Source organism: Oncorhynchus gorbuscha, linkage group LG11, assembly GCF_021184085.1.
Source record: "Oncorhynchus gorbuscha isolate QuinsamMale2020 ecotype Even-year linkage group LG11, OgorEven_v1.0, whole genome shotgun sequence".
Lineage (NCBI taxonomy): Eukaryota > Metazoa > Chordata > Actinopteri > Salmoniformes > Salmonidae > Oncorhynchus > Oncorhynchus gorbuscha.
The window spans coordinates 84712444-84725833 of NC_060183.1; the positions used below are offsets into that span (position 1 = coordinate 84712444).

Sequence of the window (13390 nt, forward strand, 5' to 3'; positions counted from 1 at the left end):
ATCCATTGATCATCCTTTTTTAGATGTTTCTATAACTTGGAGTCCATCTGTTATGCAAGGGAGGGATAACGAGTAGAATCATGCCTTTGAACTAGCTGACTAAACTCAACCGTTTTATGATGGCGTTGACTAGTGTCCGGCGGACTGGAGCTCTGACGTGTAAAATACTGATTTCATCACCCAAAGCCCCCTGGGTGATTTGGTAATCCGTCCATGGTCGGAGCTCCGACTCACACTATTTGGCGCTCAACTCCGTAACTCGTTGAGTTTAGTCGGCTCTGCCTAGTCTAGTCGGCTCTGCCTAGTCTAGTCGGCTCTGCCTAGTCTAGTCGGCTCTGCCTAGTCTAGTCGGCTCTGCCTAGTCTAGTCGGCTCTGCCTAGTCTAGTCGGCTCTGCCTAGCCTAGCCGGCTCTGCCTAGCCTAGCCGGCTCTGGCTAGCCTAGCCGGCTCTGGCTAGCCTAGCCGGCTCTGCCTAGCCTAGCCGGCTCTGCCTAGTCTAGTCGGCTCTGCCTAGTCTAGTCGGCTCTGTCTAGTCGGCTCTGCCTAGTCTAGTCGGCTCTGCCTAGTCGGCTCTGCCTAGCCTAGCCGGCTCTGGCTAGCCTAGCCGGCTCTGGCTAGCCTAGCCGGCTCTGGCTAGTCTAGCCGGCTCTGGCTAGCCGAGCCGGCTCTGCCTAGCCTAGCCGGCTCTGCCTAGTCTAGTCGGCTCTGCCTAGCCTAGCCGGCTCTGGCTAGTCTAGCCGGCTCTGGCTAGTCTAGCCACTCTGATTCTCAAAGATGATTTAAAAACACTTATGCTAGCTACATCCCAAATAGCATCTTATTCCTTTCCATAGTGCTTGTTTTGACTAGAGCTCTATGGGCCTTGGTCCAAGTTAGCTACCCTAAATGGACTCTGCACATTTCAACTTAACAGATGTGCAATGTGTAACTGTGATTGTACCTATCTGTCGTCCCAGAGGGAGAGCTCAACGTGCTGGATGACATCCTCACCGAGGCCCCGGACCAGGATGACGAGCTCTATAATCCTGAGAGTGAACACCACGTCAACCAGAAAAAAGGTACCTTTTAACAGTGCACTTATGTCTGTTTATAAAAGATTTAAAAGGTTATATTAGCGAGCCTCATTGTCAATCTGTACCATCATGCCCAAATCATTGTCACTCTTTGTCGTCCCTTTTTGCAGTGTACACTGAACAAAAATATATATAAATGCAAAATTTTTTAAAGATTTTTATTTACATTTCATATAAGGAAAATAGTACATTTAATTTATTTCTCAATCTGGATTTCGCGACTGGGAATACAGATATGCATCTGTTGGACACATCTTTAAAAAGGGTAGGAGCGTGTGGATCAGAAAACCAGTCAGTATCTGGTGTGTCCACCATTTGCCTCATGCAGCGTGACACGTCTCCTTCGCATAGAGTTGATCAGGCTGTTGATTGTGGAATGTTATCCCATTCCTCTTCAATGGCTGTGCGAAGCTGCTGGCTGGAATTGGAACGCGGTTCTACATGTTGATCCAGAGCATCCCAAACATGTTCAACAGGTGACAAATCTGGTGAGTATGCAGGCCATAGAAGAACTGGGACATTTTCAGGTTCCAGGAATTGTGTATAGATCCTTGCGACATGGGGTTGTGCATTTTCATGCTGAAACATGAGGTGATGGCGGCAGATGAATGACAGGACGCCGGGCCTCGTCTCGTTTAAATTGTCATCGATAAAACGCCATTGTGTTCGTTGTCCGTGGCTTATGCCTGTCCATACCATAACCCCACCGCCCCTATGGGGCACTCCGTTCCCCTCAAAACCGCTCACCCACACAACACCATACAGACAACACCATACAGACTATCTGCCCTCTGCCCAGTCCAGTTGAAACCGGACCACGTCCGGGATGAGGGCAGTACGTGACATGTAGCTGGAGCTCCTCTCTTCTCAGACTGTCTTCACATTCCTCACCGTTCCCCCCTCCTCTCCACCACCAAGAAAACAACACAATCAAAATGTAAAGCACGACATAAATCTATCAGGATGGTCATTTCATTTATTGTTGGCTGCTTTCTTTTCCTCTGTGTAATATCACCAGTTTGTTTCTCTCCAAAGGAAACTGGGGGGAAAAGCTGAGGGGGAAACTTTTGCCTGGATGGTATTTGTGTTGCAGGAAATCATACATAAAAAGAGCAGTATGGCTGCTGGCGTTGTCATGCTGGAGGGTCATGTCAGGATGAGCCTGCAGGAAGGATACCACATGAGGGAGGAGGATGTCTTCCCTGTAACGCACAGCGTTGAGATTGCCTGCAATGACAACAAGCTCAGTCCGATGATGCTGTGACCTACCGCCCCAGACCATGACGGACCCCTCCTTGATTAGTGACTCCCCATCCCGGGTGCGGGAGCGGCGACTGGCACTAAATTAGCATAACGCAACGGACATAAATATTCCTAGAAAATATTCCTATTCATTAAAACCACAAATGAAATATATTGAGACACAGCTTAGCCTTTTGTTAATCACCCTGTCATCTCAGATTTTCAATATGCTTTACAGCCAAAGCTAGACAAGCATTTGTGTAAGTTTATCGATAGCCTAGCATAGCATGTTGTCCAGCTAGCAGCAGGTAACTTGGTCACGGAAATCAGAAAAGCAATCTAATTAAATTGTTTACCTTTGATGAGCTTCGGATGTTTTCACTCATGAGACTCCCAGTTAGATAGCAAATGTTCCTTTTTTCCCAAAAATATTATTTTTGTAGGCGAAATAGCTCCGTTTGTTCTTCACGTTTGGCTGAGAAATCGCCTGGAAATTGCAGTCACAAACGCCGAAAAATATTCCAAATTAGCTCCATAATATCGACAGAAACATGGCAAACGTTGTTTATAATCAATCCTCAAGGTGATTTTCAAATATCTATTCGATAATATATCAACCGGGAATGCTGGCTTCTTAGTAGGATAGAGAGAAACAATGGCCGCATTTGTCCTTTACGCACAAAACACTGAGAGACTCCAGCTGACCACTGACGCAATGTTGACGTTCAGGCTCATTTTTCAAAATAAAAGCCTGTAACTATGTATTGTGACACTAGACACATTAGGGAAGCCATAGAAAAAGTAAACTGGTTGATAGCCCATTCACTGCTCAATAGGGACGCATAGGAACGCAGAGGATCTAAATAAGAGTCCCTTCCTGTTTGGATTTTTCTCAGGCTTTCGCCTGCAACATCAGTTCTGTTATACTTACAGACAATATTTTTAATAGTTTTGGAAACGTTAGTGTTTTCTATCCTAAGCTGTCAATTATATGCATATTCTTGCATCTTGTCCTGACAAAATATCCCGTTTACTACGGGAACGTTATTTTTCCAAAAATGAAAATACTGCCCCCTAGTCATAAAAGGTTAAGTTGGGTGAATTTTGGCCCATTCATCCTGACAGAGCTGGTGTAACTGAGTCAGGTTTGTAGGCCTCCTTGTTCGCACACACCTTTTTAGTTCTGCCCACACAGGATTGAGGTCAGAGCTTTGTGATGGCCACTCCAATACCTTGACTTTGTTGTCCTTAAGCCATTTTGCCACAACTTTGGAAGTATGCTTGGGGTCATTGTTCATTTGGAAGACCCATTTGCGACCAAGCTTTAACTTCCTGACTGATGTCTTGAGATGTTGCTTCAATATATCCAGATAATTTTACTACCTCACGATGCCATCTAGTGCACATTTACATACATTTACATTTAAGTCGTTTAGCAGACGCTCTTATCCAGAGCGACCAGTTCCTCCTGCAGCAAAGCACCCCCAACATGATGCTGCCAGCCCCATCCCAACCACCCCGTGCTTCGCGGTTGGGATGGTTTTTCGCGGATATAGTTACTTTTGTACCTGTCTCCTCCAGCATCTTCAAGGTCCTTTGCTGTTGTTCTGGGATTGATTTACACTTTTCACACCAAATTACGAGCGGTGTGATGGCTGCGTGGTCCCATGGTGTTTATTCTTGCGTACTATTGTTTGTACAGATGAACGTGGTACCTTCAGGCATTTGTAAATTACTCCCAAGGATGAACCAGACTTGTGAAGGTCTACAAGTATTTTTCTGAGGTCTTGGCTGATTTCTTTTGATTTTCCCATGATGTCAAGCAAAGAGGCACTGAGTTTGAAGGTAAACCTTGAAAAACATCCACCTCCAATTGACTCACATGTCAATTAGCCTATCAGAAGCTTCTAAAAACATGACATCATTTTCTGGAATTTTCCAAGCTGTTTAAAGGCACAGGCAACTTAGTGTATGTAAACTTCTGACCCACTGGAATTGTGATACAGTGAAATAATATGTGAACAATTGTTGGAAAAATGACTATTCATGCACTAAGTGGATGTCCTAACCGACTTGCCAAAGCTGTAGTTTGTTAACAAGAAATTTGTGGAATGGTTGAAAATTAGTTTTAATGACTCCAACCTAAGTGTGTTTAAACTTCCGACTTCAACTGTATGTACATACAAATATTTACACATGTCAAGTTTGCTGAAAATAAAGTTGACAGTGAGAGGATTTCTTTTTTTTGCTGAGTTTATTTCCATTAACAAACTTTAAAAAAATAGTTTTTTTTTTTTTTTTTTTTTTTTTTTTACAGCTGTTTTTGAAGCTGGGGGACCAAAACTTGAGTTACTTTAATTTTTTGGGCTCCATCTATATTTTAGATGGTACAGTTGTTCCCTACACCATTCAGTGCTTGTTTTTCTCATAAACTAAAATTGAGTGAACAGATTTTGATCAACCAGTAAATTAGCGATTTCCTCTAAATAACTGTTGTGGAAATTCAGTACCGAGATAGATTTGGTCACTTCTTCAAACAGTACTTTAATTTTTTTAAATTTCGATTAATTATTGCAATAATGAGGCTGGTCTTTAAAAAAACATTTTTTTTAAATTCCCACCCCCACCCTTGAGTTTAGGACCGAGTAACCTAACCTTTACACAGATGCAGAGTATATAACGAACACTAAAAATGCTTAGTCGTGGTTGGTTCCAGCAATCCCATGCAGATTGGGTGTCATAAGTCACTCTGGGTTCACCCCCCCCCCGCTTAGTTTCCCAGATGCGAGGATGATTGAGACAATGAGGGATTGTTCTACCCCTAAGCTATCTCTAGTAAAGCACATTCTTGTCTGTGTAATGCAGTCTTTAGATCATTTGTCAGCTCGAGCTGGTAACCATACGCCCAGATTAGCTGCAGGGAACTAGAGTGGAACCCATGAAAACAGAACAGTAATGTCCTATTTTTAAAAGTATTAAGTAAGTACTAACTGTTAATATCAAACAAACCAGGTAAATACACCACCGTTCAAAAGTTTGGGGTCACTTTAGAAATGTCCATAGACGAACAGAGGCCCATTATCAGCAACCATCATGTTTATTTTTTATTTTACCTTTATTTAACCAGGCAAGTCAGTTAACAAGTTCTTATTTTCAATGACGGCCTAGGAACAGCGGGTTAACTGCCTGTTCAGGGGCAGAACGACAATTTGTTCCGGTTACTAGTCCAACGCTCTAACCACTAGGCTACCCTGTCGCCCCTAAGTGACCCTGTTCCAATGGCATGTAGGTTAGCTAACACTAAGTTTATCACTTTAAAAGGCTAATTGATTATTAGAGAACCATTCTGCAATTATGTTAACACAGCTGAAAACTGTTCTGATTTAAAAAAAATAAAACAGGCCTTTAGACTAGTTAAGTATCTGGAGCATCAGCATTTGTGGGTTCGATTACAGACTCAAAATGGCAAGAAACAAAGACCTTTCTTCTGAAACTCGTCAATCTGTTCTTGTTCTGAGAAATGAAGGGTATTCCATGTGAGAAATTGCCAAGAAACTGAAGATATATCGTACAATGCTGTGTACTACTCCCTTCACAGAACAGTGCAAACTGGCACTAACCAGAATAGAAAGAGCAGTGGGAGGCCCCGGTGCACAACTGAGCAAGAGGACAAGTACATTAGTGTCTAGTTTGAGGATCCGACTCCTCGCAAGTCCTCAACTGGCAGCTTTATGAAATAGTATCTGAAAAAAACACCAGTCTCAACGTCAACAGTGAAGAGGCGACTCTGGGATGCTGGCCTTCTAGGCAGAGTTCCTCTGTCCAGTCTCAACAGTGAAGAGGTGACTCTGGGATGCTGGCCTTCTAGGCAGAGTTCCTCTGTCCAGTCTCAACAGTGAAGAGGTGACTCTGGGATGCTGGCCTTCTAGGCAGAGTTCCTCTGTCCAGTCTCAACGTCAACAGTGAAGAGGTGACTCTGGGATGCTGGCCTTCTAGGTCAACAGTGAAGAGGTGACTCTGGGATGCTGGCCTTCTAGGCAGAGTTCCTCTGTCCAGTCTCAACGTCAACAGTGAAGAGGCGACTCTGGGATGCTGGCCTTCTAGGCAGAGTGTCTGTGTTCTTTTGCCCATCTTAATCTTTTCTTTTTATTGGCCAGTCTGAGATATATTTCTTTGCATCTCTGCCTAGAAGGCCAGCATCCCGGAGTCACCTCTTCACTGTTGAGTTGAGACTGGACAGAGGAACTCTGCCTAGAAGGCCAGCATCCCAGAGTCACCTCTTCACTGTTGACGTTGAGACTGGACAGAGGAACTCTGCCTAGAAGGCCAGCATCCCAGAGTCACCTCTTCACTGTTGAGACTGGACAGAGGAACTCTGCCTAGAAGGCCAGCATCCCAGAGTCACCTCTTCACTGTTGAGACTGGACAGAGGAACTCTGCCTAGAAGGCCGCCTCTTCACTGTTGACAATGAGATGTTTTGCGGGTACTATTTAATGAAGGTGCCAGTTGGGGACTTGTGAGGCGTCTGTTTCTCAAACTACACTCTTTATGATAATTTTGTTAGCTCAGTTTTCAGCTGTGTTTCTGATCAATTTTATGTTATTTTAATGGATAAAAATGGGCTTTTCTTAATAAAAAAAAACAAGGACCTTTTCTAAGTGACCTCAAACGTTAGAAAGGTAGTGTATGTAATTTTTCTGTCACATAACACAGCCACAAAGTCAGACCAGATGCCGCTCCGGTGGGAGACATAAAGTGAGTAACTGACAGTCCAAGGCAGAGGGATTTAAGAACATAATATTGAAGATTTAATGACTTTTTTTTCTCCCTACTTACAGGTTCTAAGAGGAAGAATGACCGAGGGGATGACCACGATCTGAAACGTCTCCGGCCCTCTGCTCACACCACCACCAGACAGGCCACTAAAAGATCTGCCCCCTCGGCTGGCGGGAAGAAACTGGTCAACCTCAGGGGGGTGCGGCACCCCTCCGAATACAAGACCGAAGATTATTACGACGACCGGAAAACCCATTCCATCCGAGCTGGTGGGACGCAGAGGGGGGACCCTCCCAAAGCAGCCCACCTTGACAAGCCTCTGGGCCGCAGGAGAGAGCCAGACAGACAGAGGATCAAGCCCCTCATGCCTGAGCTAACCACAGAGGTAGGAGTGGCTTCTCTAAGGGTCACGAGGGGAAGTTACTGTAGCATATCTGCAGGGCTGTTTTCTGGTCTTTTCACTTCGCTAGTCAGTATAGCCTTTTCATGTTAGAATGAAATGAGATGCGCCTTCTAGTGCTCTGTAGATCGGACAGGCCCCTGTCGGGTCACCAAGCCAGCGACGACAGGGAAACACTGCTGGCCTGTCCCGCCTCTCGGTACCTGTTTTTGTGCGCTGTTGTTGACTGCAGTCAACAATAGAAATTAACGGAGGAGAGGGCATGCTGCTTCTCTATCTTCTGTGAGTGAATGTCCACATCCCGTGTTGTATAACTTTTAACGATGAGTTGAGGTCCACTTCCATTATTGTTTTCTGGCACGTTAATTTCCACCACGGCGTCGGGGCACATGGGCTATTTACGATTCCTTTGATTCAATTTTTAAAAAATTATTTCCGGTTCTTTGATTGACCGCTGAACAGCGTGTGTTGACTAGTTTCTATAAAATGTGTATTGCTGACTAAATAAAGTCGACCTCCAAATCATACAAAATCTTGCATTTTCCTAGTATTCAAAGCACCGTGTCGAGTCCTGCCAGTGACCGCTGAAGTGACTCGTCAGCGTAGCCTTGTGATTGGTTGTTTGGGAATGAACAGCTTTTTTTTAAATTTTTAACTGATCTTTTAGGTGAATCGAATCGGGGAGCTATTCGAATCGCATCGACGAGAGAGCCCTTCATTTGGCTCCCTAATTTGCATACTGGTCAGCTACGACTGCTTCTTGGTGAATATGTGCAGATACATTGGAGAATCATTTTGATGAAGATTGTGAATCATCACTGCAGGAACAATAGGTAGTGGAGAAACTCATTCTGGTGCAAAATATGAACGAAAGAAAAAACGATTTTGAAGGTTATAAAAGCTGATGTCATTATACCTGTATGGTATTATTAAAGAGAGTGGAGTCGCAGTAGTCGGCTGGAGTCGCAGTAGTCGGCTGGAGTCGGCTGGAGTCGCAGTAGTCGGCTGGAGTCGCAGTAGTCGGCTGGAGTCGCAGTAGTCGGCTGGAGTCGCAGTAGTAGGTAGTCGGCTGGAGTCGCAGTAGTAGGTAGTCGGCTGGAGTCGCAGTAGTAGGTAGTCGGCTGGAGTCGCAGTAGTAGGTAGTCGGCTGGAGTCGCAGTAGTTGGTTAGTCGGCTGGAGTCGCAGTAGTAGGTAGTCGGCTGGAGTCGCAGTAGTAGGTAGTCGGCTGGAGTCGCAGTAGTAGGTAGTCGGCTGGAGTCGCAGTAGTAGGTAGTCGGCTGGAGTCGCAGTAGTAGGTAGTCGGCTGGAGTCGCAGTAGTAGGTAGTCGGCTGGAGTCGCAGTAGTAGGTAGTCGGCTGGAGTCGCAGTACTTAAAGTGCACTGGTTTTGAACAGAGCCCCATGGTCCACTTTTTTTTAACCAAAACCTTATGGCCTTTGCCAAAAGTAGTGCACTATATAGGGAATAGGGTGTAATTTGCGATACAGACCCTGATGCCTTTCTGTTCTCCTCTTGTCTAGAAGCTGATGCGGCCCAGTGAGGGGAGTGTTGGCAGGGTCAGCACCTCCTCCAAGGAAGAGGCAGAAGAGGAGGCATCAGACCAGGAGACGGGCAGCACGGCCGAGTCCTCCGAGGGAGACCGATCCAACATGGAGGGAGAAGAGGTGATGGAGGAGGAAGAAGAGGAGGAGGAGGAGGAGGAGGGAGAGAAGGGCCCCGGGGAAGACGAGGAAGAGGAGGAAGAAGAGTATGAACAGGAGGAGGGGGATCAGAGAGTTGTGAACGACCCGCCGGATTACGACACTCGCAGCGAAGCCAGCGACTCCCAGTCTGATTCAGTGTCGTTCTCTGAGGGGGAGTCGGTTCACTCTGGGTCTGGATCTGACGCCTCAGGTAAACAAAACATCTGCTCAACAACCTTTTCTTCTCTTTTCACTATCCTGGTTGCATCCCATTCTCCCGACATCTGTTCACTTCCCTTCATGGATTAAGAAGGAAATGACTATCAGTAAATGGGTGAAACGGCCTAATTAGAGGCACCAATCCATCCCATTTAGAGAGCCTTGGACTGTCCTGGAGGCACCAATCCATCCCATTTAGAGAGCCTTGGAGCCTTGGACTGTCCTGGAGGCACCAATCCATCCCATTTAGAGAGCCATGGACTGTCCTGGAGGCACCAATCCATCCCATTTAGAGAGCCATGGACTGTCCTAGAGGCACCAATCCATCCCATTTAGAGAGCCATGGACTGTCCTGGAGGCACCAATCCATCCCATTTAGAGAGCCTTGGACTGTCCTAGAGGCACCAATCCATCCCATTTAGAGAGCCATGGACTGTCCTAGAGGCACCAATCCATCCCATTTAGAGAGCCTTGGACTGTCCTGGAGGCACCAATCCATCCCATTTAGAGAGCCTTGGACTGTCCTAGAGGCACCAATCCATCCCATTTAGAGAGCCATGGACTGTCCTGGAGGCACCAATCCATCCCATTTAGAGAGCCATGGACTGTCCTGGAGGCACCAATCCATCCCATTTAGAGAGCCTTGGACTGTCCTAGAGGCACCAATCCATCCCATTTAGAGAGCCATGGACTGTCCTGGAGGCACCAATCCATCCCATTTAGAGAGCCTTGGACTGTCCTGGAGGCACCAATCCATCCCATTTAGAGAGCCATGGACTGTCCTGGAGGCACCAATCCATCCCATTTAGAGAGCCATGGACTGTCCTGGAGGCACCAATCCATCCCATTTAGAGAGCCTTGGACTGTCTTAGAGTCACCAATCCATCCCATTTAGAGAGCCTTGGACTGTCTTAGAGGCACCAATCCATCCCATTTAGAGAGCCTTGGACTGTCCTAGAGGCACCAATCCATCCCATTTAGAGAGCCATGGACTGTCCTGGAGGCACCAATCCATCCCATTTAGAGAGCCTTGGACTGTCCTAGAGGCACCAATCCATCCCATTTAGAGAGCCATGGACTGTCCTGGAGGCACCAATCCATCCCATTTAGAGAGCCTTGGACTTTCCTGGAGGCACCAATCCATCCCATTTAGAGAGCCATGGACTGTCCTGGAGGCACCAATCCATCCCATTTAGAGAGCCTTGGACTGTCCTAGAGGCACCAATCCATCCCATTTAGAGAGCCTTGGACTGTCCTATAGGCACCAATCCATCCCATTTAGAGAGCCCTGGAGATTATTTTACCAGTAAGGTGCCAAACATGTAACAGCAGATGTACCTAACTGGTTGGAGATGGAAGGTATCTCCAGAGTTAGCCATCTCTCAACCGGGTCTGGTATCTCTGTCCTGTGAAGTTACCGCAGCAGGTTTATGTAGGAGGGCTTTATATAAACAGTGCAATTCATCAATCTAGCTTTCAAAGACGACCGGGCTACTTTCTGATACAGAAAGCTATGATGTGTACTGAACCTGGTGCCCCGTCGTAAAAGCCTAGTGTGTTTATCATAAACTGTGTCCAGTAGCTTTTCAAAACGGTGGCAGCTACATTCATGTAAATGATATCCCCATAGTCTATAAGCAATGTGAATATCAATGGAATAATTAGTTTTCTGCTGTCTAATGACACACACGACCTGCTCTTTTATATAGGAAGGCCGTGTTCGTTCATTCTTAACTCATCAACGTGCTTTCTGAAACATGGCTCTCATCAATCCAGATGCCTACATGAGCAAAAGTATGTGGACACCTGCTCATCCAACATCTCATTCCAAAATCATGAGCTTTAATATGGAGTCGCCCCCCCCCCACCTTTACTGCTGTAAAAGCCTCTACTCTTCTGGGAAGGCTTTCCACTAGATGTTGGAACATTGCTGCTATAACAGCCTCCACTCTTCTGGGAAGGCTTTCCACTAGATGTTGGAACATTGCTGCTATAACAGCCTCCACTCTTCTGGGAAGGCTTTCCACTAGATGTTGGAACATTGCTGCAGGGACTTGCTTCCATTCAGCCACAAGAGCATTAGTGAGGTCGGGCACTGATGTTGGGTGATTAGGCCTGGCTCGCAGTCTGCGTTCCAATTCATCGCAAAGGTGCTCAATGGGGTTGAGGTCAGGGCTCTGTGCAGGCAAGTCAAGTTCTTCCACACAGATCTCGACAAACCATTTCTGTATGGACCTTGCTTTGTGCACAAGGGTCACATGCTGAAACAGGAAAGGTCCTTCCCCAAACTGTTGCCAAAAGTTGGGAGCACAGAATCATCTAGAATGTCACTGTATGCTGTAGCGTTATGATTTCCCTTCACTGAAACTAAGAGATCTGAACCATGAAAAACAGCCCCAGACCATTATTCCTCCTCCACCAAACTTTACAGTTGGCACTATGCATTGGGACAGGTAGCGTTCTCCTGGCATCTGCCAAACCCAGATTCGTCCGTCGGACTGCCAGATGGTGAAGTGTGGTTCATCACTCCAGAAAACGCATTTCCACTAGTCCAGAGTCCAATGGCGACGAGCTTTACACCACTCTAGCCGACGCTTTGCTGCTGTAATTACTTTGGATTTTATGATGTGATATTTTTGTGTGTTTTTTATTTTTTGTCCTCCAGGTTCTGAGAAGAAGCATGAGAAGCTATCCTCCTCAGTTCGAGCCGTCCGCAAGGATCAGACCAGCAAGCTGAAGTACATCCTACGAGACGCACGCTTCTTCCTGATCAAGAGCAACAACCATGAGAATGTCTCCCTGGCCAAGGCTAAGGTGCACTTCTCTATCTTAACTTAGTTTCTCAATCTCTACCCAGTACAGCCAGTAGAGGACTGGCCACCCCTCAGAGCCTGGTTCCTCTGGTCTACCCAGTACAGCGAGTAGAGGACTGGCCACCCCTCATAGCCTGGTTCCTCTCTACCCAGTACAGCCAGTAGAGGACTGGTCACCCCTCATAGCCTGGTTCCTCTGGTCTACCCAGTACAGCCAGTAGAGGACTGGCCACCCCTCAGAGCCTGGTTCCTCTGGTCTACCCAGTACAGCCAGTAGAGGACTGGCCACCCCTCAGAGCCTGGTTCCTCTGGTCTACCCAGTACAGCCAGTAGAGGACTGGCCACCCCTCAGAGCCTGGTTCCTCTGGTCTACCCAGTACAGCCAGTAGAGGACTGGCCACCCCTCAGAGCCTGGTTCCTCTCTACCCAGTACAGCCAGTAGAGGACTGGCCACCCCTCAGAGCCTGGTTCCTCTCTCTAGGTTTCTTCTAAGGAGTATTTCCTAGCCACTGTGCTTTGACTTCTGCTTTTCCAGCTGCTTGGTTCTCGACAGTTTGGCGTGTTGTGATAACGGGTCGGCGTGTTGTGATAACGGGTCGGCGTGTTGTGGTAACGGGTCGGCGTGTTGTGGTAACGGGTCGGCGTGTTGTGGTAACGGGTCGGCGTGTTGTGGTAACGGGTCGGCGTGTTGTGATAACGGGCCGGCGTGTTGTGGTAACGGGCCGGCGTGTTGTGGTAACGGGCCGGCGTGTTGTGGTAACGGGCCGGCGTGTTGTGGTAACGGGCCGGCGTGTTGTGGTAACGGGCCGGCGTGTTGTGATAACGGGCCGGCGTGTTGTGGTAACTGCTGATGTGAAAAGAGCTTTTATAAAAATAAAAATATTTGATATAGAATGTACAAAAACACAAATGACCGCCATCAATCTAATTGTCTGTTTATATGTACTTTAAAATACAATCTGTACGGTAATATTGACTGATGCTGAACACAAACAAACAAGTGTGCTGTTTTCTGTTGGTTGTTATTGCCAGGGGGTGTGGTCAACTCTGCCTGGTTGTTATTGCCAGGGGGTGTGGTCAACTCTGCCTGTTTTCTGTTGGTTGTTATTGCCAGGGGGTGTGGTCAACTCTGCCTGTTTTCTGTTGGTTGTTATTGCCAGGGGGTGTGGTCAACTCTGCCTGT

General features: G+C 46.8%; 1 protein-coding gene across 1 annotated transcript in view; it reads left to right on the plus strand.

Annotated features, from left to right (window-relative positions):
* Window positions 1-13390, plus strand: part of ythdc1 (YTH domain containing 1) — a 33503-nt gene that overhangs the window by 5442 nt on the left and 14671 nt on the right. The window contains exons 2-5 of the mRNA XM_046290686.1: window positions 957-1058; window positions 7155-7477; window positions 9014-9386; window positions 12060-12208. Coding sequence (XP_046146642.1) covers window positions 957-1058; window positions 7155-7477; window positions 9014-9386; window positions 12060-12208 — 947 coding nt within the window. The remainder of the gene's footprint in view (window positions 1-956; window positions 1059-7154; window positions 7478-9013; window positions 9387-12059; window positions 12209-13390) is intronic.